Below are 26,834 nucleotides of genomic sequence, written 5' to 3' on the forward strand. Positions count from 1 at the left end.
GAACAGTCACTGCCTGGTGCTTGTGAAAAGGCAGCAGCATCTCTCCAGCATTTTGCGTGGTGGTGGGATATCACTGACAGGACCAAGCACCCAGCTTTGTGGTTTCTTGGTACCCACAAATCGGCTGCTTTGGGCCCGTTTTTTTTCCACTTACCTCAAACCTTCCCAAGACAGATCTGATCCCGTCCCAGCCTCAGCTCAACCAGTGCCTGCTTGCTTCCTCCTAGAATTATCAAAATTGAAAACAAAATCAGAGGCAGAAACAGAACAGATGCTGAAACAGGAGAACATTAACTAAAATCCTGGGTGAAGAGCACTTTTACCCCCTTCTGCACCTGCTGCATTGCCTTGGCCGTGTGGTGCCAAACCCTGAACCTTGCTTTCAGGAAAAAGTAAGCAACCCACCCCATATTTCCCACAGAAGAGAAACCCCTCACCCCCCAAATCGGCTCGGAAACAGAATTTAACCACCCACAGCTTCAAAGTGAAGGCGCTGAACTGAACCACCCTGAGGTAACGGGCGGCGCCGGCCGGAGGAACGATCGTGCAGCACCCTGACTGAAGTGTCGGTAGCAGGATTTGCCCCTTGAAGTCACCCCAAAACTTCCCATTTAAAATATAAATAAATAAATGTAAATAAATAAAAAGCAAGGATTTAAGAAATGCTGCCTGCTGACCCAAGGCCCCCTTCCTCTTCCAGTCACGACGAAGCGAATGGTTATCGGCCGGCTGGCCGCTCTGCTTTTCGGTGCAACCCCCAACCCACGGCGCGCGTGGAAAAGAAGCTTTATTCCGTTTTATTTTCCTTTAAACACCACTTAAAACAGGCGCTCTGCGGCGGCGTGGCCGCGGCGCTCGGCCCGCCCGTCAGGCGGCGGAGCCCCGGCGCTCGGCCCGCCCGGGAGGCGGCGGCGGCGGAGGGCGGCGAGGGAGCCGCGGGAGCCGGGGGGCAGCGGCATGGGGGATGAGCTGGTCTCCGAGGCCGACACCCGTGAGTGGGGGCCCCGGCGGGGCGGAGACGGGAGCGCCGTGAAGGGGGGATCGAAGGCGGCGGTGACACCGGCCTCCCCGGGCCCGCTGCCGCCCTCCGGGGAGCGGCTGAGGTGGGGGGGGGGGGGGGGGGGGGCGCGCGGGGGGGCCCGGGGGGGGCCCCCCCCGGGCCCCCCCCCCCCCCCCCCCCCGGGATGATTTTAGGAACAATTTAAGTCCAGCTCGAATTCCCCTCTGAGATCATCCCCCCCCACCTCCCGGGAAGGCTGTAAAGATTAATAAAACGTGCAGCTCCCTTCAGAAATAAGCTAGGTGGGTGTGTAGGAATGGAGATTGCTTTTGCCCCCCCAAGCGCCCCTCAGGTGCTGCAGATAATGCCAGTGCTCCCAGTTCGGCCTCTCGGCCTCTGGTCACCGGCTGTCCTGGGGTGTCTTTGTGTCCTGCAGCCTCTCATGGAGCCCAGCAGGCAGTTTTAGCACGTTTCTGTGCCTTCGTTTCTTCCCCTTTGCTGCCTTTTAAAATCTCTTACATAATGAACTGCCTGTGAACTGGTGCATTGCACCGAGTAGAAATCATTTAAATTGTTTTCAGTGTTGTTTGGGATAAATGAATCCATGTTCTTTACCATAGGATATGAAACACCCCAAAATCCAAGCTCAAAAGAGTAAGAGAAACTGCTTAATACGTACCAAAATGTTTCTTATCGGTGGGTGCGTGCCACGTTGAGGAGCGCACCTACATTTACAGGGCTGATTTCCACAGTGTGGGCACTAAGGAGGAAGCTCAGACCGTCAAGGTGTTTCCCATATGTCACTGAAAACAAACAAATTTCAGCTTCTACACCCTTAGCGATGAAAGGTTTGTTACTGCATCGTGGCAGGTAGATGAAAGAATAAGTCAGGTGACGGTTCGGCTTCTCTTGGCAGGTCTGCTGGGGTTTTGTGTGCTCATAAAATACAGGAACACGTTTCTGCCACCTGGAGAGATGTGATATTTGCTTAACCGAGACCTAGAGTTTACTTTACAGAATGGAGATAAGCACATGGAAGTAGTGTGTAGACACTGGTATTAATTATTTCCGTAAACTCCACATTTTCCCAGGCTTTCTCTCAAATGAAGTTGGGACATGATGTTACACCTCTGCCACCCTAGGAGTCCAAAGGATGGATGCCTTTTTTCTGTGCCCTCCAGAGAGATATGGGGTAGTGCTATTTAGACAGAAAGTCTCTTGTTTATCCCCTGAATGTGATGGGACAGGGACAATAACATGTTTTGATGGCTTTTTATGGCTTGTGGTTAGTCTCTAGTTGATAACATTTTCTCAGTATTAATGAAGTGTTGTACCTGTAGGTTTGCAGCCACGTAGAATTAACAGAAGATGTTCACAAGTGGATTATGCATCAGATAATGCTAAGGCAGAGGCTTATCCGTATCTAGATCAGCACTGAAGCAAGTGGAATTACATGGATTTACACAGCTGAGAACCTGCCTGGCATCATTTGCCTTTCAGCATCCTCAGACTTCATCCATACAGATGAACTATCTGAGCAAAACCATCCCTGCCTCAGCCAGCTCTTTGCTTCTGCTGAGTCTTCTGGGGGTTGACTTTTGGTTAGGGCAGGCAGCCTGGTTGCTCCTGCAATCATCGGGCCGTGGGAACCTGTGGAGAGCAGAGCTGCTTGAGGCTTGTTTTGCCTGAGCGTAAGCAGAACGAATTTGCTGATGCTCTGCGTTTGCAGCGTGAATTTGGATTTGGTATTCGGTGCAGTACTTGTAGCTGTTCACCTATGAGGATCTTTTCACAGACAGGGACACCTTTTTTGTTACAGAGCAAAGGACAGAGGACAATTGTGCTCACAGACATTGACAATCCTGCAATGAATCAAGAAGTGCTTATAAAGACAGGGTTTGAAAGTGAGGATGAGGTGTGTGTGACAGCAGCAAAAGAGTGTGATGGAAGAGTCATGTATAGACTTATGTTTGGCTTAAAACCTGAACAGATTTGGTTGACGCAAGCATGTATTCTTCAGCGGGGAGAAAACAACTGAAGGTTGCATTGATTCCCCACTATACTCAAGCTGCAGACTGAGATCTGGAGAATAGAAGGGAGCAGAGTATCTGTGCCAGCTCTCCAGCAGGATGTGACAGGCTGAGGGTCCTACTCAATCCCTTCTCTAAAGAATTCCCCAAAAGCATTAGGGCAGAGACGGAGTCCGACAAAGACTGATAGCAGCCTTGCCAAAAACCCTGAGAACCTCCCTGTCAGGCCGCAGCAGGCCCAGAATCACGTTGCTCTCATCTCTTGGCAGGAAGGTTTGTTCGATCAAGGAGAAGATTGCTGAGGCAAAGCCCAGCATGGAGAGTAAACACCCTTAAATTGTGCCTAGCTGTGCAGGACAAATACTGCCATTTGTGTGAGTTATGTGCAAGAACTGCCACAGTCTATTAGTCTATGCAACACTAATCACAGCCAGACTAGAGGTTGTGTGCTGCTTGGCTGATTTGGCTCGCAAGGCAGCAGGACCACGTGTAAGGGCATCTTTGTAGAGCAGCAGGGTGTAAATGGAGGGATGGAAGGAAGGGTCTGTGCCTTCTGCTTGAGTCCTCATGCTAGCTCTGGGCCTTGGCAGATGACAGATCTAGTGGATCAAAAGGTTTGGGGGCTGGAACAAGTCCATGCAAAAAAGAGATGCTGAATTAGAAGAGAACCTGGTAGAACGGGGAGAGCACTGATGTGGCACAGGGGTGCTCAGGGAAGGGGAGACAGTGGGAGAAGCATGCATGCTAGCATCCAGCAAGCATGCTAGCATTAATAGGGCTGAGCTTCTTGCTGGAAGAATATTTCTGCAGACTTCCTTGAAGCCACTAGGGCTGGTGAGCTGAAGGGGAGGTTTGTTGGGGCATGCTGCTCCGTGTTCCGTGCCTGCTCTGTTTCAGTGCTCTTCTGTCTCTGCTGCAGTGCTTCATTCAGAGAAGGAGTTCCACGATGCAGCAAAGCGTAATGACACGGCCAGGATGGAGGAGCTCATCAAGAGAGGGGTCGACATCAAAGCCAAAAACAACGTGAGTCCTAGGATTTCCCGCCTCCGAGCTGCAGGAAGTGCTGAGGGTGTGTTTCAGAACTGCAGCTCTGAAACACTACCCTCCTCATTAGCTGCTCAGTTGGCCAAAGCTTTAAAACACACTTCCCAGTGCCAAATAGGACCTGTGGCAACTGGGCAGTTTCACAACTCTCTGAAACTCAGAGCTTTGGCAGCTGGGCCAGACTGGGAAGTTGCGAGCACTGAGGAAGGATAATAATTTATGGTTCCCTCTGGAACCAGTGTGCCAGATACACGTGGCTGCAGCGACTGCCTTTGATTTGACTGTCTCTGTATGTCGAGGCTGTGGGACTGATTAGTTCCTGGTGCAGGTCTCCTAGAATTGATCAGTAGGTTCCTGGAAATACCACTTTGCACCAATCCATCCATCCGTGGGCAATGATATTTCACACTCCTGTGCTGTCACTGTAGTCCCTAACTGCAGTTTCTGAGTAGGAGGTGAGTAGCAGAGGTCACTACCTGGTAGCAGAGAAAGAAGGGGGCTATGGCCAAAGAAAACCCAGTGTAGCGTGGAAAATTTGGGCTCCCTGGATGGCAGAATTGGGTCTTCAGGAGGGGTGGTGGATACACATGCATTCTGCATACATCAGCCTCGCCTCTCTCCTTCCTTCTCTTCCAGACAGACCGAACTGCCCTGCACTGGGCCGCGGGAGCAGGGAACGTGGACGCTGTGCGACTGCTCCTGGACCACGACGTGCCGGTGGATGACGAAGACAGTGTATGAAGGCAGATCTCCCTTGCCTGTTCTGCAAATGTGTTCTGTGCTGGGGGAGTGCTGAGGACTGGGTGCTGGGTTACGGGTTGCACCTTAGTCCTGAGTGGGTGGCAGAAGGCATTGCAGTACTTGGGAAGCAGTGGCCTCCCTGCAAAGAAGGTGCAGTGACTTTTTGGAGCGAGCCTGGTTTTAGGGTGCCTCTCTGCATTGTCTTTTGGCCTTTTCCTTGCATGCACAGTGATCAGGGAGTATTCTGGGAGAATGTGAGGCTTTATGTATAGCACAGGGGTGCTTGGCTTCTGGTTATGTTGGTGAGGCTTGTAGGAAGACTACGACAGCCTTCAAGTTCTCTCTTGCCTGAAACCATTGACTAGGAAGTGGCATTTAAGAGGCAGGTCTCTGCTGCTGAGACCATTGGTGGCAGGAATAATAGTAATTGGAGAAACTGGGAGCTAAAAAAAAGAGAGAAATAAAGATATTTGGGAAGCTTCATGAGCAGCTTCCCTCCAGGGCGAGGATGGTGGTGGTCTGCTGTTTAGTTTTCAGTATTTCTCTTCTCTTCTGCCCAGTTTGGAATGAATGCCCTTCTCCTGTCTGCCTGGTTCGGCCACCTCCGCGTCCTGCATATCCTCGTCAATGCTGGGGCAAAGATTAACTGTGTCAATAAGGTAAGAGAGTCACTGTACCTGGGTTTCATCATGAAGTGACAGAGAGAGGTTTACCTATTAGCTAAAGTAATCGTGTGTGACAGCATCTGCTGTGGGGGCTGCCATCTGCACTTCTGCCAGGTAGGGTGACCTTGCGTGAGGTCATCTTCACCTCCAAGCCTAGACTTATTCCTAAAACAGTTGTAATAATTGTGGTTGCAGGGATGTACAAGGCTTTTTCAGCTCACACTTCTGCAATGCTGACATGGAAGGTGTTAGAGAACTAGTAAATGGGTTTAGGAAATCAGCAGTCCATGCATTTTAAGAGAAAAGAAGCATTAATACTTCAGAGTCATAATTTACTGTCTGCAGCACAAACTAGTTTAGCCCTGGAGGTGCAGGGAGACATCACATGGATCTTTGCTAACCAGAAGATAGACTGTCCTGCAGCCTTTGACTTGCTAAACAAACTGACCTTTATCTCCTCTCCAGAACGGCAGGAGCCTCCTGCACTGTGCGGCTCAGAGGGGACACATCCGGGTGATGCAGTTCATCATGGAGGACCTGGAGGACGTGCCTGTGGATAAGACAGACAAGGTGGGAAGGCTCTTCACTTGTTTATTTCACTAGATCTGGTCTTGCTTTGCCGAGCTGAGCAGGAATGTTGCCCTTTCTTATAACCAAGGGTAACCCTCTCCCAGCACGTTCCAGCATTGGCTGATCTGCTCCTGAAGACAACGTAGGAACACACAGGAGCTGGCACACACTCATGTCTGCTCCCTGGCCCTCGTGGTTCCTAGAATGATCCCCATTCTGATGCTCGGGGGCTAAATGAAGCAACACAAGATCTGCCTTTCCGCAGAAGTGGTTCCGACTCACTTGGTAATTGGAGTCTCAGATACTAATTATATTTTTTTATCCCTGGTTGCTATTAGTAAACTTTTAATCATCCTCTTTTTATGTGAAATTAACAGTGAAAAGATCTCCTTTCCTGTGTTTTGTTGGAGTGCTTGGAGTTGTTAGCACCAGTGGGTAGTCTGTTCAGCTTATTTTGTTAGGTTTGCCTAAAGTAAACCAGAATGAAAGTTAACTGCAGAGTAAAAGGTAACTATTTTTGAAGTGTAGCACTTTTCCCCTCTGTGGACACTAACCATGCTGAACAACAGGGTTATTGCCCAAGGCAATACTGTATTGCTCACAGCAGATGAAGTGATCTTGTGCTTTCTGAGACTTGCTTGGACTGTATTTCTTTCTGTTTCTTTTCAAAGATGGACAAGACAGCGTTTCACCTGGCTGCAGAGTACGGGCAGCTGGAAGTGGTGGAGTTCCTGATTCACCAGGGTTGTTCTCACAATGCTAAAGATGAGGTATGAGCATAAAACAACTCACAAGGGAATATAAAGTCCAAGGATCAGAGGATGTGAGAGTCAGGCATGGGATACCAAATGAGGCCAGTGCAAGCAGGTTGTCAGGGGTTGTACCTGGTTGTGGTATGTCAGGGCTTTCCTTCCCCATCTACCTGAGTTTCTTGCCTCCCTTGCCTCCTATTACAGGACTGTTTCAGGCTATTACTCCTGGTTACAAGCTCCTCTTCAGTCACCCTGGGTGCACTCTGTGCAGAACTGTGTTGTATGAACACAGTCCAGTGATACGGATCTATGTATGAGGTGTATATATATGTATGAAGTGATGTTTGCTTTCAGGAAGAGAATACAGCATTGCATTTAGCTGCTAAAAATGGACATCTCTCAGTGCTGCAGAAGATTGTAGATATCGGGGTGGACCTTGATGAAAAGAATTCAGTAAGTACATTTAAACGAATTGAAAATCACATCAGTATTGCTCTTTCTCTCTCTAGAAATACTCTCCTGCCATAGTCATCAGGCTAAATGATCGGTATTGAGGTTTAGGAGGAAGCTGATTTGATCTAAAATGTATGTTTGTGAATGGAGGCTACACTTGCAGAGTATCAGTGAAAAGCAACATCCTTCTTGGACCAATATCCAATTCTAAAGTGTCTCGTTTTCTTCCTACTGTACCTGCAGAGCTACCTTATCACTCTATTATCTGTTTTTCTCCCTGACCCTTGTACATTCAAGTGCCTAAATGGTTATTGAATGTGTTTTAAACTAAACTTCAGTGTGCTTTATAGTGTTGACTTAGCCACTGAACATATGGTCCTTCTGTTTGAGATCTCTCTTTGATAGATCTGCTTCAAAAAATCCTGTGGCTAGAACACAGTTAATGACTTAGATAGCAAATATTGGCTTAGTAAAGCTAGTATTTATTCCACAGCACACTCCCAATTAAGTTTTATCAGCAATTTTTTTTAGTCTTATTTGGGTACAGTCCTTGCAAAGTATGATTGATTGTCACTAAGATCTGGAAGAAAAAGGAAACTACGTACTCTGGTAACTGGTAGTATTTGTCACCCCCAGAATAGCTGCCCAAGAGCAACCATAAAACCAGATTAATTCACTTGGAATTCTGCTGGTTTCTGTTTTCTTGTAAAGAAATGAGCTCCCTCAGAAGGGAGAAGCAGTGGTTGAGAGCTAGGGGTTTCCAGTTCTGTGTTTGTCTGTCTCTGAGATACTCTGGGAAAATGGTTTGTCTTCAGTGCCCATGTGAAATCATTTTTCATTTGCTAATGGGCTGAAGGGAAGAAAAGGTGTTGAACATGATGTCTGTCTTGTGGCCAGTGAGCCAGCTGTTTGCAGTGGCATACGGACAGAGAAGTACTCTGACACGTCGGTGACAGATAATTGTGTCTGTTGTTTTCCTATCCAACTGTCAGTTGGATATCCTTGGCCCTCAGTGTTGGTATTTTAACATGTTGTGGATTCAGAAGATGGGGTAGAGGCTTGCTGGTTCTTCTCCTATACCTTGGCCTTGCCTACAGAAGAGCTGTGTCTCCTTTTTTGCCTCTCTCATCCTGCCTTGTTCCAGGAAGGACTTACCGCTTTGCACCTGGCTGCTGAGGGTGGGCACAGTGACTGCGTGAAGCTGCTCTTGGAAGTAGGTGCCGATGTCAATGCCCAAACCCAGGTGAGCTTTGTGGAGGTGACTCCTTTTCCAGATGGTTTTTCTAGTGTGGCCACAGCACCTGCGGTGCCTGTGCAGCCGTGTGAGTGCAGCCAGCAGCTTGTGCAGGGCTTGCTTCAAGCTTTTAATCACTTAAATCTCCAGCAAGAGCCTCATGGTCCCAGAGGCTAGCCCCACTCTGTAGATTCCCTTCCATTCCTGCTGTCACCATGACAGGGCACTTGTAGAAATGTCTTAGATTCGGGAAATTCTAAATTTCCTAGCTTAGGAAAATTGTAGCTGGCAGAAATAGAGCAGGGAGCGCAGAAGAAAACCCACACAGCTTTGTATGAAGAAGTGGGTGAAGCTGTACTGGGATCAGGGAGCTGTGGAGACAATCTATAAATTTGCCAGTTCTGGGGCACGGGGCTGGTGCAGGGGGGAAGCAGGGATATCTCTGGATAGTCTCTAACAACTGCAGCTTCTGAGAAGAAGCCCTAACACCTGTCTCTTCTGATATGCCTCTCAGAAGAAAATGAACTGCCTTCATTATGCAGCACTGCACGGCTACGTGGAGATCGCCAGGATCCTCTTGGATGCGGGAGTCCACATAGATGCTGTTAACCATGTAAGTCCCACTCCTTGCTCTCATCACTTCCTAAGAGGCAAAGTCGGTTTGTGGAGCTTTACAAGAGCACAGAGCAACTCTGCAAGGACCAGTGCTGCTGTGGGGTCTGTGCTTATGGGGAAATATCCCTAGTTCCCCCTGAGTCCAGGCTTGCAGCTGTCTTACTGTGGACATCGTAGGCACAGCACCGTCTTTTTGATGCCATGAGGTGAGCTCTTCCTAAGCACGGGGTCTTCTTTCCACAGCAAAACGCATCAGCGACCCACATCGCGGTACTGCAGAACTTCCCAGCAATGGTGAAACTCTTCATCGATGCAGAGTGTGACCTTGACATTCCAGATAATGTAAGCCTGCAGCTCCTGCTCTTTTGTCTTTGAAACGCGAATCCGTTTTGTGGAGGATTTGATCACCTTGGGGACAGGATTAAAGAGTGCTTTAAAACGGGGAAAAGCTGGGAGCACAACTGAGGAAACATGAAGCCTGTGAAATGATTCTGAGCATTGCAGTGAGGTCATCGCTTGATAGCCCTCAACACGTGGGCTGTGCCATGTCCCTGGGACCTGTGCACAGAGACATGGCATAGGCAGACTCTTTTCTCCCTGCTGGAATCAGGCCAAAAGATATTCTGCAAAATGTTTGGGGGACTGAGAACGGGAAGCAAGCCCTGGAGGTAGCTGGTTGTCTTGCCAGATTATAATTCTGTGAATGAGGGGCTTTGTTACCAAATTTATAGCTTGTTTGTAATGTTTTGGGTTAATATTCTTTTTTTTTTTTTTGTGGTGATGTTCTCTCTTCATGCCACCATCCAATTGCCACATATTGATTTTGTTTTTTTCCATTCAATAATCCCAAAGTGCATAAAGATTACAATGCATCCAAATTAAACAGGCCCTGGGTCCCCGGAACAAAGAATTGGTACAGATCCTTTCTTCCCTTGGCCAAGCTATCTGCCTACAGAAAATGTTTAAATAACAAGAAATAATATATTCCTATAAGTGACCCCAGGGATCTTTATGGCACTTAAGAGTTTTCTTCTTCAGACTGAAGTGTTATCAGAGAGGCCTCTCAGTGCTGGTGCTAGTACAGGGCCAAACCAGTTCTGCTCAGCCCGAGGAACCCAGCTCCAGTTCAACATTGGTGTTTGGTCCTCAGCTGAAAAAGGGAGGGAGGGAGGGCAATGAGTGCAGAACTGACTGTGTTCTTCCAAAGCTTCCTTCTGGTATTGTTCTGTCCTAGCCTTCCAGCCTCACACTTGTCCCCTCTGAAATGTAGTCCTTTCACCCTCCTTCTGCAGAGGCAGCAGACTTCGCTCCACATCGCGGCAGAGCACAGCAGGCAGGACATTGCCGAGATGATTCTCATTGCAGGAGTCAATCTGAAGCTGACAGACAAGGTAATTGCCTCTGTGGGTGGAACAGATTCCACAGGGGTATGGAGGGAAAATAGGGATGGTCTTTACCATTGTTTTTCCTAATTTATAGAAATGCTAGTGATAATATTAAAATCTGGGAACTTCCAGGTCTTGAAACAGTATAGAGTAGGTTATGTTGATGTGTTTTCCAGTAAGGAGGTGACTGGTTGTTAGGAAAACAGAAAGCAGTTCACACAATGAGCAAACTTCTTTCCCAAAGTTGTTCCAGTTCCTGCTACTTCTGCTTTTGCTATTGTGTACAATAATATCAAAGATATTATGGAGTAATGATAAATAATACACCTCAGGGATCACAGTGCATGTTTTAATAGGTAAAAAAGCATCTGGATAGTATAGATCTGGCACCAGTGTCCAGGGTCTCTGTCCTTGAAATAAGAAAAAGGAACTCCAGAGGAATCACGCATGTTTTGTGCAGCCTGAAAGCACCGTATGTGCCTGGAAAACGTTGAAGTGGGCTTGGGCAGAGATTAATGTAGTGTCTGCCCTTTGCACCTGGGTTAAAGCACATGCAGACTCAAATATTAATGTATAGCCATCAATTCATCCAAAATTGTGTTCCTGTAAGGAATGTAGTTACATTTTCATGGTCCCATCAGCTTCTCCTAGGAGACCATTTCTAATCATGCGTATGTGGTTCCTATAATGTTAATGAGGCTGCATAAATCACTTCAGCTTCACGTGTCAGCAAACCTGCTGTGCAAAAGGCTATAAAAGGCCTTGGATTGCAGCGCTGAGCTGGTCCTTTGAAGATCCCATGTTCCTAGGTACCTGAAAGCACGCTGCAGTCCCCCTGGGGGTTACAGGATGTGTTCCCAGCCACTGCTGCCGATCTGACAGCCCCCCCATGGCAGCAGAGGAGATGCCGCAGAGCCTGGAAAATGACTCTCCGTCTCCTGCACACAGTAGCTTGAAGCTAACTCACATCTGAGATGATGTTTGCAGGTGGAAGATAGAGGTCCTTCATTGCAGCTAGGTACATTGCTCAATGGGCTGTGCTGCCTGCTGTTAAAGACTGCCAGGTGGGCATGGAGATTGAAGCTCCTGAACGTGCAAGGTCTTTCCCAGCTCATCTTTCTCCTTTCAACTGCAGCAAGGAAAAACATCTTTGGATGTTGCTGCCCGAGGCAATCACATCAACGTGGCAGACATGATTATCAAAGCCGATCGGTTTTACAAATGGGAAAAGGTGAGCAGCATATACCACCATCGCCTGTGTTTTACGGGGTAGATGTAGCTTGTCCTCTCCACTGAGATTCCACATTACCAACTGCAAAAGGACATCCTGTGACAGCCTGACCTCAACTTTCATTTTAGAAAAACAAAAGCCCTGGGGCTGTATCTACAGGCTGTATCTACAAAAGACTTTCCTTATTAAAAAAAAAATAAAAAAATAAAACCCCCTGTCGTTAAAAGCCTCAGGCTGTGCTGAAGGGAACAGGGATTTTCAAAGATTCTTTGGCAGTTGTTCCAAAAGCCCTGTAGAAGAGGGTGTGGTATCATTATTTAGTTTTCCCAGAAGGAGAAACTGAAGCACTGAGCAGGGAAACGCTTGGCCTGAGGTCACCAAGTGTGACCTTGGGAGTTTCAACAGTGGCAGGGAGATCAGCTCGCCTCTTAATCTGTTAGAGCTGAGCGATCATTTCTTGTTGGAGTCATACAACCAACTTCCTTCTCAAACTTCCCCCCACCTGGGGCTGTTCCTCCTGTGTTTCCCTGTGTGGCACAGCAGTGTGTCTAGCACGTAGGGTGCTGCTCATCTGCCCCCCAAGCCTGTGTCCAACACGATCAGAGCAGAGGGCACAACGCAAGCAGAAACACCTCATTCCTTGTCTTTATAGGATTTTGTGCATCCTCCAATACGAGGAAAGACAATACTCTAGAGGGGAAGGAAAGGAAGGTGGCACAGGCCCAGCTTCAGAAGTAATGCTGCGTATCAGGGCCTTGCACAGGCTTCCCAGACAGCCCTAGGCAAAGTCATTTAGCCTGTTTGCAGTCTGGCATGTCAAGGAGGTGAGCGTGTGCCTGCCTTCCGGTTGGAGCAAGGAAGTTTAATTAAATGATTCCGCATACAAGCCCCTGATAAAAGGCACTGTAGAAATGCAAATTGTGATTCGAATGGGCTTTCAGGCAAAGCTGCTATTAACGGTATTTGTTAACACACATGATTAGAGTGAAAAAGACAATAGGAGAAGTGTTTCACACCAGAATGAACTCACAGCAACCTGCAGAGCTGAGGATGTGGGAGATAGCAGAATGACAGGTCCATAGGAGGCCTCATTAATACCAGGAGGGCACAGTCCAGGAAGCCCGATGGGCTGATTATCAATACCACTAACACAATAGAGCATTGCTGTCCCAGCTGTGCTGAGATCATCAGCCAAGGAAACAAGGCAGACCTACAGCAGATTAACATGAGAACAAGATGCAGTTTATCTCCTCACTGCCAGCAGGAAAACTCAATTACAGCCTAAAAGCAGCAGGGCACTCCAAGTTGCATCTCCTCACACAAAAGACCGTGATAAGAATTCTGCAGTATCTCACACAAACTCCTGTTCTGGCTTTGCAGGACAACCTGAACAGTGACTCTGATTCCTGGGTGGCAAAGCACTTGACCTTTAAGCAAGACCACAGGGTGGAAACACAGCACATTCGCTCAGTAATGTGGAGATTAGCTACTAAATACCTCAAACCTGGTGAATGGAAGAAGCTGGCACATTTCTGGAAATTCACTGATGCACACATTAGAGCCATTGAGCAACAATGGACAGGTATAAAACATCACCCAGGTATTTTCCATACTTCACTTGAACTGTGTTTCTATGACATAAGCCTGCAGCACTAGCAAAGCATGAAGAAAACCATCCTGCTGTTATATTTTTTTCCTTTACGGAGCTGAACCAAGGCAGCAGCATAATCCCATTTAGAACTTAACGCATACTTTAGCAGGTTCAGAGTTTTGGAAGTAGATCACTGCTGGTGATCTGTCGGTCACCACAGGGAATCCTGTAGTTTGCACAGTGTGAGCAAGGAGCTATGCTCTGAAGGTGGATATCCTGTATTGACATAAAAGGCTGTCTGACAAGCCCAAATTCATCCATTGCCCATCCATCAAGTTTAATATTAATCTAAAAATCAGACCACAACCAGGAATTAAGCCAAAACATACTTTAAAGCATCATAGTAAAACCCAAAGCATAGGGGTACCCAAACTGAGCAACGCAGAAATCATCTCTAGAACTACGGGCTGTGAAGTGCAGGATTTAATTTGTGGCTTCATCTTGCCAGGTACTAAAAGCTACAGAGAGCACGGCCACAGGATGTTACTTATCTGGCTTCATGGTGTGATCACAGCAGGAGAAAATCCAATCAAGGGATTGTATGAAGGTCTTGTGGGCATTGGAAGAAGAGATCTGGCTGGTAATGCTTTTGTCTTCCTTTGAACAGTATACACTAAGCATTAGCTGAGTTCTGTTGCTATTTTACAACATACAGAAAAAAAATCGAGTAAAACCCATTCAGATGAGCTCCAAGGTACTCTGCCCTGTCCTACCCCCTTACTACTACTCCATGTATCATTTCTCTTCCTTTTTTTTTGATAAATTAACACATCCTTCCACAGCTTTATGCCTTCTGTGCAGTAGGATGCTTACTCAGGGAAGAATAACCAGTAGACAGATCAAAGCATTATCCTTTAGCAAACCTACAGCACCACTGAATGGTGTTCTAAGATATAACAAGATATAAGATATATAAAAAACGAGATGTGTAAGATATACCCCGCCCCTTAGAGCTGAGAATTTTCTCTCCTCTTTTACAGAAAGCATTCGGAAAAAAGCAAATGCAGACTCTGCTTCTCCACGGAAGTGCACAGCCATGTAAAACAGAAGGGTAGTAGGGGTTTCTTCACTGATGTGTCATCGGTTGTCTAAGAGCTACGAGATAAACACTTGCTCTGTTACTTACCAGAAGGCAGCTGTAACCTAAGGGCTTCTTGTCATACAAAGCTGGTGTCATCGCTGCTTCCTTCTTGGTCTGAAACTACAAGGCTATCAGCAAACAGTAGCAGTCTAAAATGCCTCTTGAAGGAGAAGTGAGATTTTATGGGCTCTTCTCTATGTTCTGATACTGTAATAAGAGCCAAGTCTCACTTGCCATAACGTGACTGAGAATCAGTGTATACTACAAGATTTTATTGGAACTTGTTTGCAGTGTACTTTTGTATATGAATTTTTAATTGACAATTTTATAAGCTTTTGTTTACAGGAATGTTCTTTACATACCTTTTTTGCCTTTTTTTTTTGTCTAGCACATGGATCTTAGGTTTCTAACTTTCCTCTTAACTTGGGAGTTTGTTCAGAAAAGTCAAGGCAACTACTTGATCCTTAAGGACTGTGATCTTTAAAGAGAAAAAGATTAATGTACATCACTGTAATATTTATAAATCAAGTGGATAATTTATTTAAACCCCATGTTACCACTTGAAAATCTCCTTTACCTTAGAACATAGATAGCTCCACTCATCTCAGAGTGAGAGACAGAAGAGTGAACTTGTTAAGACTACCCGAAGGCTGATGTTCTTGTCCACAGCGTGGATTTTACTGTTTCAACTCAAAGAAGTCATCGTTGGTTATTTTACACAGCCTATGATAAGGACACACAGTTTTCATAAACACCAATTTGTCTTTTAATTTTTTGTATTTTTAGTGTTTCAAGGGAAAAATAGTATCTGTATTTCAATAAATCAAAATTCTAAGGTTCAATTTGCACATTGTGTCTTAGTCTTTATTAAGAATACTAATTCTTACTCCAAGCTAACCCAGTGCAACCTTCTAACTAAAACTGTTCGATACAAGAGGCAAATTTAAACAGAAGGTACCTTTAAAAGTGCTTTTTTTTTTTTTAAAGTATCTGTGGAGGCAAACCAGGACTGTAGTAAGCTACACGACTGTTCTCTTGTAGTCCAAAGAAGAGGCACTTGCTGAACTTGAAGTTTTATTGAAAACCATTTTTAAACAGCTAGCAAGAAAGTTAAAAATTTATTTCAAATAGAAATAAACTAACTTGCAACACAACATATAAAGCAAATAAGTGATGGCAACCTTGGCACTTTAACATCTTTTAAACCAAATACTCAACAAAAATATACGTCAGCTTATAAGTACACAACCTGCATGTGGCAATATATACAATTGAGTGAAAATATAAAAAGAAATACTGTTCCGTCCAGAACATGATAGTGAAGACTTTGGTAGCAAAAATGTCTTTGTTTTTAAAACTGCAGCCTTCAGAGATACTTTCTTGAATTCAAAGACTTAAAATTAAACAGATGTTCCATTACATTGTTGAAGGTTTATTGTCCGCGGGTAACTCACTGACTATTGATCCTGTTGGAATCACACAGTGATAATCGGCTAACGCAAGAAAAAAGGCAGAGTGGGGACAGATGATTGTACACAGGAAGACCACCAAACCTGATTCCTCATTTTCACTGGCAGTCAGCAACCTACTCTTCTTCTTGCTCGCTGCTGTTATGAAGACTGATCTTCTGGACCTCCAGTTCTTCTGCACTGACCATTGAGGGATCGATGGCTGCATACCGGGTACCACGGAACTGCAGTAAGTGGATCTGTAAGACACAGAAAATAGCACTGAAACCGGTGTAGAAGCATAACTGGGGTAACAGAAACATTACTTCTGAGTAACCTTTATATGAGAATAATCAGGGACTGGAGTACAAGAGTTCAGACAAAGGATAGAGGAAATAGGCAGCAGCCAAGCCCCCAAAGCCAACCTTTGATGAAGTGGCTGCCCTCAGCCCTGCTCTTCGGTATCGGTGATCTGGGAGATAGAGTGAACAGAGCTCAGGCAGGTTAAGAAATAAAAGCAAGCACAGAAAGTTTCCTACTGCTGTTCCAGCTATACACGCTGGTAAATTGGGTTTGAATGCAGGCACTCACTTGAATATATAGGTTGACCTCAGCACTCCTGCAGAGATACGGGAAATTGCCTCCTGTTTTGAGATGAGCTCTTCTGGCATTAGGATAAAGCTTGTACATTTCTTCTTTTGCTTCAGTCGAAAGTGCGCTCTGGTCAAACACCTGCGTAACAAGCCACAACAGTTAATTCTGAATCTACTCAGATTTTGCTCATTTGATCAGACTGGATATACTCTGCTCCTAGAAGGAACTGTCAACTTATCTGGAATAGTTTTAATGAAACAGAAAATGAGCAGAACAAGTTAGGCACCAACAACTAAAAAGCTAACACTGGTATGTAAACATGGCAGTGTTACTGCACAGAACATCCAATAATTTAACACAAACATCACTGTTGTCCAGTCAGTAACAGGTTTATTTAAGTATGTAATTAGATGCTGCAAATATTTATTAAGTTGCTAACACAATAACCATGCCCCACCTTCCTACAGGAGGAAACAGCGTTAAAGAAAAGATTGAACTGAGATAAACTTACATCCATAATAGTTACAGGGACGTCTCGAATTTTATGAGGTTCTACGTAGGAGTTCTGGCAGTTGAGGGTAAGTCTTGAAGCAAGCTCACTCTGGCCCAGACTCTCCAGCTTTCAGTAGAGATAAATATTGGTTAGCAACATACTTCAGTGCAGGAGGTTAATGCAATAGTAATAACAGAGCCAAAGAGAAGTCAGCTCCTTAGTTCTAAGGGAAACACAACTGCTCTTCAGGTGAAAGTTATAGTTACAATTTCTTGCTGCATTGAGACAAATGCTTAAAACATGTTTAGTTAGTTGCTCCTGCCTCTACAACATAGCCTACAGATATGTCCCAGCACATTTTCCCTTTTCCATCTGTTTCTTAAACTCCTCTCTTCCAATCTACACAAACAGGACAGTAAGGGAGACAGTCACACTGCCAGTTAAATTGCAAGGCTGTGACAGCCAACGCCTGCTAAGGATCCGTCCCTTAGTGCTCACTTCTGGGTAAGGGAAGGAAGCAGCAGAAATCTGTACCACCTCCACTGTCTGCTAAGTGAATCTTTCAGGGATCGACATCACAGCCATTGAAGTACACAGACACCTACCCTGTCCACCATGAAATCAATGCCATCAGCCATTTCAGGATCTACGGGACCAGAGGCAAAATTCCCAAGGACAATTTTTTTCAGCATAAAAGCAGGCATCAGCCAAAAGCTAAAACAGAAAAAAGATGCAATCTTCAAGCACCCAAGACTCCAGAATGAAGATGCTTTGTCGTAAGCGCTCCCTTTTCTTGCACAGACTTGGTGCTTGAATTTTAAGTCAAATTGTAAGGAAGCTTTGAGAGCACAAAGATGGAAAACCTTGCAGCTAGGTGCTTGAAATGCTCTGGAAAGCTGCTAATCTTGCACTGGAAGAGTGTATTTAAACACGGTGAATAACACTTTCTTCACTCTGAAGGTTTTTGCTAGAGATCAGGCAGATTTTTTAAATCTGACCACATGTTCTTAAATGATCACAGAAAAGATAAATACAAGACTTGTCCGTCAAGTTCCACACTCCCACTTGTGAAAATTTCTATTTCCTTCGTGGGGTGAGTTTAAAAGTCACACTATTCCACCCCTCACGTCTCCTGCCACTAGTCACGCAGGCTGGAAACAGGTCAGAAACATGTCCAACCAGGTCAGCGTGACATTTCATCACAAAAAAAACATTAATGCCACCAATCTCGTTGCCTCAGTCTTCCTTACCTGTTTGCTGTCCACGTCTGGTTGAAGATGGAAGTGTCACTAAAGGAATTACATAGGATCAGAGAGTGAACCCTGGGAGATTTGTGTGTGTACTCAGCAAATTTTTGAGCCAAAAAGCCTCCCAGAGAAGCTCCAAAAAGGTGAACCTAATTCAATTAGAAGAAACAAACAAAACAGATCACGTTGTATTTGTGCAAAGTGACCCTTAAGTCTTTTGTTATGAAAAATAAGTCATTCCAGTCTTAGCTTTCCTTGCCACTAATTTTTTTAGGGAAAAAAACTCTTCTATATAGGTTCTGTAATTTATAGGATATGATAAACACTGAAAAAAGGAAGCGTTTCCAGATCACAGCTCTAATTTGTGTGTGCTTATCACGCTTAAGTAAGAAGTGAACGTTTCACTTCGTCTTCAGGAGCTCTTCCAATCCAAGGTATTTTATTGGGGGTATTCTGTACAACATGAGTGATGAAAGATAAACAGGGTCTCATGAAAAAGTGAAGTTAACCAATACAATTTAATAGGCCTACAGCAGAAGTGAAGACAGACAAAATTTTCAAGGGTGTTGACATTCCAAAATAATCTAGTTTCAAAAGTAAACTTGCCCCCCAGCCTATTTATAGGCTGGTTTTGCATCAGCTGCTATACGTTCACTCTTAAATGAGACTTTCAAACGTTAGGTTTTTATGGCGACTACACATCCATTTCTCCGTCCCCAGGCACTCACTTTATCCAGCTGAAGGTGGTCTAACAGTTTTCTGAATCCATCACAGAACTCTAGGTGATCCCAGTACACTGGATACTGCAACTGAAACAACACTAAGTTAGAACAAGCCCGTCTCTGGTCAGTATCCATCAGCTGGCCGCTTGAAACTTGCGCCAATTCTCACGCTAAAGGTTTGAAGACAGCAACCTGTGTCTCGTGCCTTGAGGTTCAAGCTCCTCAGCAAGGTCCCTATGGCCAGAAGGAAGAACTACCCCTCACTCGGACAAAAATACACAACAGAAAGTTTGGCAGAGCCAATTCAGAGGGGAAGGTGCAGCTGCACTTCATTCTGCAATCAAGGGGAAAAGGGAAAAGATGCCAGAATGATTTTTAAGTGATTTTGTGGTATGGAAAACTGGCAGATACAGACACTGTTAATTGCTGCAGGAGATACAGCAGCACTCAGAGACATTTAGCAGGAAAATTATTGTACAAACCCACTGTTTCAGTTCAGCTTTGGAGCTGATGAGAAGCCACAAAAGAGCAGGCTGTTGGGATTTTAAGGAGTGATTTCGTATTTGCAGCTATTCAGGCCAAGAACCGGGTTATTAATCATCCCTAAGGCAAACACAGAAGCCCTGAACTAACCCACACACTTGTCTCACAGCTAACAAAGATTCAGCTGGAGGCAGAGATGACTCTTGTCCATGGCACACAAAGTAAAGATCAGACTGAGAACTTCGTAATGTGTATGCACAAGGCTTTGGGTAAATGGTTCTGTGAACATACAGCAGGTTTTAGCCTTGATCTGCAAACTCTGGACTACAACCTAGCATGATATTTTGGGGGGATTCTCCTGTCAAAACTAAATTAACATTCATTTTCCAACCTCCAATTGCATCAACACATACAACTATGCTGAACTTTGCCAAAGGACTGCAAATACTCACAGCGATAACTCTGTAACCCCATCCAGTCAGTGCCAAAATCTGCTGGAAAAACACGTCTGCAGTTCCACTCACGGGAGGAAGAAAGATGAGGGGGCACCGAATGCTCCTGGGTCCCGCATCGTACAGCGACCAGACTTTACTGTCATCGTCGTCTACTATTATCTGGAGGAAGAGAGAAAAAACACAAGGTTGAAGAAACTCCTTTCAGCCAACTTCCAGGATAGCTTCTACAAAAATCTGTCACCCAGTAAATATTGTAATACTCAAGACTCTTTGGAACAAGACTCCTTTATTCCCCATCAAAATAGCTTTATTCCCTAAGGCTATTCCCTAGCCTTAGAGTGTTTGCGAGGATGCAGCTGGGGACAGAACCGTGACCAAGCACTGTCAGACTAAACACTGCGTGCCCGGACATAAGCTGGGAGCTAACACCACGCTGCGCAGATCCGTGGCATCTCGTGGGATGAGCCCTTCTGCGGACAACTGGAAAATAACACACGGGCTGGAAGTAGCGAGCTGTGTTGGGCTGACAGTGATTGACTGCAGGTCAGAATTTAGACTGGAAAAAAATAAATAAATCTCTTCCTTTCCGAGGAAAATGGTTTGGAAAGGTACGCCTGGATCTGGAAACGCACACAGATAAGTCATGGGAACAGCAAGGCTGTGCCCCAAAGGATGGAGTTCATACATCATTCCGCAGGCAGAAAAATGTGCTTGGCAGGGGACAGACTGTGCCACAGCCCAGGAGAAAGACCCTGGAGGTCGGTTCTCAGGACCAAGCACAACAGCCACAGGCTGGGAGCACCAGCGCTGCCGCAGGGGCAGCTTTTTAACCCCTGACACCTGCAGACACTGGGCAAAAGAATTACAGGTCTGGATACGTGCAAGTCCACTGAGTTAAGCAGCTAGATTACTGCTCTGGAACAGTTATGTCCCACGGCCAGAGGCGGCCACACGACTCCAAAGCAGCACGGCAGAGCTGACCTGGGAAGAACGGGGAGCACCTCGGGGGTGTCTGGAGCTCCTGGGACAGGCAGCAGCTTATCCGCACACGAGCTGCTCGTACGGGGCCCGCCACACGCCAGGAGCAACAAGTCCTAGCACAATTTCCATCTGCAGAAGTACAGCAACTGGGTCAAGGTCTTCTTTTCTAGCAGCGCTGGGGCCTGCCTCACCTCTACCCAGCCTGTTTACCCACGAGCCGCTCTGTATATTTAGCGCGCTGGTTCAACCTTCCTCCACCCTGCGAAAGCACACGGCTCGCACCAGATCGACGAGCACAAACCTCTGGGGGAAGCCTGCAGGAGTTCATCTCCTCTGCGCCGACATTTGGTAACTTGAACAGCGACGGACAAGCACAGTTTGCTTCCCCATCGCAGCGGTTAAGCTGCTCAGGGAGTCAGAGAACAGCCTCCCAAAACACATTTGCTTGATTAACAAAGCTGCTTGCAATAAAGCCGGTATTTCAGGCTCTGGGAACATGTGAGAAATCACATGATGCTGCTGTTTTGTAGTCTTCCCCCCAAAAAATAAAGCATTTCCAAAGGTGAAGCAACACCTCGCTTTGCATGGCCCTTGAAATCACAGAGCTGGTTCACGTCACGGGAACTGAGGCTCAGAGGCAGTGTTTCTTTCCTCGAGCCCAGACAATGAACCAGGAGGTTTAAAACCCGTTCTATTTGATTTCTACGTACCGGGTAGTTTAACCGCAGCACAGAAACAACGCTCAGTGCCGCGCACACAGACAGCGGCATGGGTAAACGCTGACCTGGTAGGGCCTAGTTTTTTGGTTTAATTTCCTCATTCAGGTCAATCAAAATCACCTACAAACAGGGTAAAACCCGCATTTATCTTAAACGAGGGACAGAACTTCCCTTGAGTTGAGCAGAACCAGGGTGTCCATCACTTCTCACCCAAGGCTGCCTCCCACCCTGTAAAAATCCCCTCTTTGCCACCCTGTGATGAAGAACCACTTCTGCATTTGAAAAAGAAAACAACCACCGTTTGTTTGAAGTAATACTCCAATTTTCCTCCAAAAAAGACTACAGGATGATCTCCTTGAATGTTTATCCGAGCTGAAGCATCGTACGCCCAGGCGAGGACTCACCCTGTGACACTCGTCTGCCTTTGGGGGCTGCAAACCCAAGCGGGGGCTCAGAGGCAGAGCTGAAGACTTGGCTTAGGAACGTTATTTTCTGTGCTGTACTTCCCGAATCTGACAAAAGCAGGAAGAGCAACGGAGCTGTGCTTTTTCTGCTGCTTTCACAAGGAACATCTCAACCTGGTTCCAAGCAAACAGCTCTGGCTCTGCTTCCTTCAGTCTGGCAGCAGCGCGCTGACGGGCAGTAACGATGGCTGGTCGTTCTCTGCAGCGCACGTGCTCTGCCTAAGCCTTCGGGAGGATAATGCAAGCAAACCTACTGTCCCTCTCCACCCTGAAACCACAACTAGTTTACTTCTACCTTCTCTACACCCCACATTCATCACCGTGGCATCACTTTACTTTTGAGTAGGCTGAATCACTGGAGAGGGAAAGGAATCCCCTAGTGCGAAGGTCACCACGAGCCCCGCCAAGAGCAGCTTCAGCTTACACAGCTCTCATTTCTGAAATTCTGAGCAGTCAGCAGCAGATGAAGGCAGCAGCTCCCGGCAGCGAGCTGCAGCACTACGCAAGCCCCACGGGAGCAGCAGCAGCGTGTACTCTTTGCAACCACATCCTCTGGTTCCTCTCGTTCACTGTGTGGCCGCGGAGAGCCTGCACATCCCAGTGCTGAAGCGCTGCCTCCAGGCTTTGCTGCCCCAGCGAGGCACGGCCTGGGGGCAGCAGCGTGGCACAAACAGGCCCGGCAGATCCAGCACTGGCCAGAGATGGAAAGAAGAGGGATAACCAGAGCCTGGGGAGAGCAGGCGGATCTTTCTTACTTACAGAAGGCAACTAGGTGGCAAAGATGAATGAGAAACCCTAGGAAAAAGCCCTGCAATCCTTCCATAAAGGTAATTTCTTAGAGAAAACCATGTATTGCCCAGCAGAAATAATGCCGGGCACATTTAAGCATTGTTCCTTAGGTCTGGGGACACCATCCCTTTAGGGTGGCCCAACCACAACCGACTCGCTGTTGGAAGAGGCAGTGCTGCTCCCACCCCCGCTGCCAGAACCTTCCTGCAGCCCAAACCATCCAGGTCAGGGAACCGAAGCAGCTGGCACTCAGCTGAGCCCCGGCTGCCAGTTACTGTGTAACCACAGCCTCGGGAAGCTTTATCTACAAAGGGATGGCAGAGAGCGAGCCCGGGGCAGGAGCTACGCAGCAGCGCGGGTCCCCGTGCCCTTTGCACACAGAGAGGAGCTCGAGCGCTGCACAAACCCAGCGCTCTCCCGCAGTTTGGTGAGAGGAAGTGGAGAAATCTGAGCGAGAGGGGAAAGTGGTCGCACAGCGTGATTAAGCAGAAGCCATCCAACGACAAGCAGCAGCAGCTTGGCCTTTTTCCACTGCAGCTGAGGCATCTTTAAACCTCTGAGGGGTCAAGAAGCTGCCTTCAGGTGCTCTGCTTCAGCCTGAAGGCGTAGGAGCCGCGGAGGTGGCTCTGGCAGCAGGGCAGCGTTGAGCCAGGTCGGCTGCACCACCTCGGTGCAGCACAGCTCACGCAGCAGCTCCGTGAACTCGGTCCCCAGCACGGCTGGCACCTGGACGCCAGCCACCGCTGCCCCGGCTGGTGAAGCGCGTGAAAATTAACAGCACGCTTCCAGGCACTCGTGAGACACGTGGGACAACAGCTCGGCTGGGCGAGCCGGGTCAGTAGCACAGCACAAATGTCCCGCGTTAACCGGAGTCCGACTGCCCAGTCCTCCCCCCCAGAGCGAGAGGAGAGCGCCGCGCACGAGCCGCTCACAGCCGAACGTACCTTTTTGAGAGGAACCGTGCTTCTGAACCAGTTATAGTCGGGAGAGACTTTAATCTCTCCCATGATGGTTAGAAAAACCTCAGCTTAGGGCAGCCTGAAACAAAGAAAAGCGATGTTTAAAATGGAGAACGCGGGTTTACCGTCGGCACCACGCAAGGCTGTGCCACGCACACAAAGCATTTGCAGGGTGAGCCTGCTCTCATCAGTTCTTACACTCCCCTGACTCGCAGCAGCTTCACTTATCCTCGGTTTTCATCACAAACCACGTCACCGTGCTCCCAGGAGGCTGCCCCGTACCGCTCTCGTTAGGAAATGATGACGCTTTCGTAACAGAGCTCTCCCGGGCAGCGCTTGCAGAGAAAGGCAGTTCTGTTGCAGGCTGCAGGCAGCTTAAAAAGCTCGAGCCTATTTTTGCTTTGAGCTTAACTTAATAAAGCATCCAAATCTACGCCTGATGGAATTCAGTCGGCGCTTTAGACTTGAATTATTTCATGAAGCTGCTGCCCGAGTATCGAGGCCCCGCTCTTCAGCCTGAGGACGAGTGACCCCACGGAGCCCCGAGGCGCGTTGGGAGCAGCAGCTGACCGAGGCTTTGCACAAGTCCCGAGGTTTTAAACCTACCCAAGCAGAAGCCAGCTCTTGTCAGGAGTTAGGAACAACGATATCCTTGGGGCACGCCAATTAATACGAGACAAACCGATCTCGGAGTCGGCTCCACACAGAAACCCACTCATTTACTCTGAAACACTCATTCAAGTCAACAGCAAATAGTGAAAATTTCTTATAACACTTCATTAAATCGCAGTAAACAACTTAGAGGACTTCTAGATTCAACTTTCTAAAGCAGCACGAGACCACTAGCTTCCATTTACACAGCAGATGGTATCAAACAGCTCCCGACCTCACGGCCCTGCCCTGAAAGCCACTTGCCTCAGGAGGCTGTCGTCGTGCCCTCGTACGCGCTGAGCAAAACACAACAGAGCAGCTTTCGATCTCGTTGCTCCAGGGCTGCCAAACATAAATCGATAGGTTTTGTTTCTTAGGGCCTGACAAAAAAGGAGCTCGGTGTTCTGAAAGTCGCTCAAACATTTTGTCTTGGGGAAAAGCTGCCGGCATGCAGGGCTAGCTAAGTCTTGGGGTTACAGCTGGAGTAATGTAGGTTTAACTAACTTTTGGGCTTACAGCTGCATGAAGAGTTATTTTCAACTTCTTCACCTTTCAGTCTTCATTTGCTATTTCCCGAGCAGAGGAAACACGAACTTTAAAAGAGAAAGCACCTCCTGAGATGCACGGCGGTGCGCGCATCCCACGTATAGCTGCTGACGCACCTTTTGTGCCGAACACGGGCTTTGGAGGCTGGAAATTCAGCTGCACAGCCCTCGTTTCGGTTTTACGTGGCTTCATTTCAGAGCTTCCATCAACTATGCTGCTATTTGTCACAGCCTGGCAGCACATCAAACTACAGCGGAGGTAAAACCACCTTTTGCCCCCAAAACGCACATTGCTGGACTACGGGGGACAGCTGGACGTTAGGGAAAGGGAGCAGCACTTCAGTCTGGTAGCTCCTTTCCGTAGCCACGCAACAATTAGCTTTCAGAAAGCTGCTCAGCACAACAGGGAGCGACGAATCGCGGCGTCTTCAACCAGCACGGTCTACTCATGTCGGCCCGCTGCCGTCACCTCTCCTTGTGCCACCTCCAGCTCTCAGCCCGGCGTTAGATGGGGTAAGGACCGGGCAGGATCCAGCTGAACCTCACCCTGCCGTTACACCCTGGCCAGCCCCAAGCAGGATGAAGAGGCCCAGCCTGGGCACCCCAGGTCCCTGTCGCCTCGGGGAAGCTGTCGGCCACCAGGACCAGGGTGGATTCCAGCTCCTCGCTCACACAGGTGCACCGGCGGCTGCCGCTGCTGAGCTCTGCCCCTCCGAGGGGAGAGCAGCCAGGTTTGTTTGGCTACAGGAGCTTTCTCTGAAGCAGGACCTGCTGCAGCCAGCGACCCGAATATGCTTTTCTTTGACACGGAATCGCAGCAGTGGGTTTGTGCCTGTGTGCCAGCACGGACCGGGGGCTCCTCCAGCCATAGAGGAGCTGAGCCACGGACAAGGAAGGGGAAACACGGCAGAAAAAGGCATCCCAACCCAAAACATCGCTCAAAAAAAAAACCCCGAACCCACCCCAAAACGGAACCCACCCCCCACAGCCCAGCCTCGCGGCCCGTCCCCCGCAGCCCCGGCCAAACCAAACGTCCCGGCGGGCCCTAAGCTGACAGCAGCCCCGTCAGGAGGGGCCGCTCCCGGCCCTGCCCCGACCCTCATCACCGCCGCCCTCCCGAGGAGCCTTCACCGGGTCAGCGCCCCGCTCCCCGCTACCGGACCCGGGGAAAGGGGACCAACCCCCCGCAGCCCCCAGCCCTTAGCAGGGCCCTCACCGGCCCGGTGGGGGTGGCGGGAGCGGAGCCTTCCTCCCCTCTTCTTCCCCTCCTCCTCCTCCTCCTCCGCCGCCGCCGAGCGCGGCCCCGCCGCCACTTCCGGGTGCCGCTTCCGCGCCGGTCACGTGACGGCCGGTGGGGCGTGGCCGCCGCCATCGCTGCCGAGGCGGAAGAAGAGGAGCCGTTGCGGGGGGGGGGGAACACCCCGCGGGGGGGTCACGTGGAGCCATAGCGGGCCGCGGATTGGCTGGCGGGCGGTGAGGGGGGAGCCGCCATGATGGCCCCTGAGGGGAGGTGGGGGCTTCCCAGGGGGCTCGCGGGGTGTTTGCGAACCAGAAAAATCACACGTTTGGTCTATAAAATAATAAAAAAAAAAGGCGTGACAGTCCATGGTTAGGCTTTCCTACTGCCTACGCACCTGCTCGGGGGGCGAGGGGCTGTGTTTGTGAGGGGAGCTGTTATTAAATCCGTCTTGCTCAGCTCGTCTGAGTGCGATGTAGCGCCCGTTCTTCTCGTACAAAAGCTGCTTCTTGTCGCCTGTCAGAATTTGTTTTCAAAAAGCTAAGCGCCAGGTTGTGCTGAAAAGAAAGGCCGTGGCCCTAAAGGAGATTCAGAG

At 48.0% G+C, this 26,834-nt stretch overlaps 2 protein-coding genes across 4 annotated transcripts; one reads left to right on the forward strand and one right to left on the reverse strand.

The window, feature by feature from the left end:
• Positions 1-836: 836 nt before the first annotated feature.
• ANKDD1A (ankyrin repeat and death domain containing 1A) lies at positions 837-15,300 on the forward strand. The gene is made up of 15 exons (XM_035336350.1): positions 837-991; positions 3,950-4,053; positions 4,711-4,809; positions 5,376-5,474; positions 5,946-6,050; positions 6,722-6,820; positions 7,157-7,255; positions 8,400-8,498; positions 9,004-9,102; positions 9,348-9,446; positions 10,397-10,495; positions 11,625-11,720; positions 13,101-13,302; positions 13,820-13,951; positions 14,352-15,300. Exons 1-15 carry the CDS (start codon positions 958-960, stop codon positions 14,411-14,413), a joined length of 1,527 nt encoding a protein of 508 aa, XP_035192241.1. The 5' UTR covers positions 837-957; the 3' UTR covers positions 14,414-15,300.
• A 213-nt stretch (positions 15,301-15,513) lies between these two features.
• On the reverse strand, positions 15,514-26,364 carry SPG21 (SPG21 abhydrolase domain containing, maspardin). Of its 3 annotated transcripts, none has more exons than XM_035336353.1 (9): positions 26,219-26,362; positions 23,792-23,885; positions 19,892-20,053; positions 18,963-19,043; positions 18,238-18,383; positions 17,593-17,701; positions 17,006-17,113; positions 16,492-16,632; positions 15,514-16,160 (listed from the first exon to the last, which is right to left on the reverse strand). In XM_035336353.1, exons 2-9 carry the CDS (start codon positions 23,852-23,854, stop codon positions 16,038-16,040), a joined length of 933 nt encoding a protein of 310 aa, XP_035192244.1. In that variant the 5' UTR covers positions 23,855-23,885; positions 26,219-26,362; the 3' UTR covers positions 15,514-16,037. The 3 variants fall into 3 exon arrangements, with proteins under 3 accessions (XP_035192244.1, XP_035192245.1, XP_035192246.1); XM_035336354.1 differs by having other exon boundaries at positions 26,160-26,322; XM_035336355.1 differs by lacking the exon at positions 15,514-16,160 and having other exon boundaries at positions 16,553-16,668; positions 16,882-17,113; positions 26,219-26,364.
• Between the last annotated feature and the right edge of the window lie 470 nt (positions 26,365-26,834).

This window comes from Oxyura jamaicensis, chromosome 10 (assembly GCF_011077185.1).
Source record: "Oxyura jamaicensis isolate SHBP4307 breed ruddy duck chromosome 10, BPBGC_Ojam_1.0, whole genome shotgun sequence".
Classification (NCBI taxonomy): Eukaryota; Metazoa; Chordata; class Aves; order Anseriformes; family Anatidae; genus Oxyura; species Oxyura jamaicensis.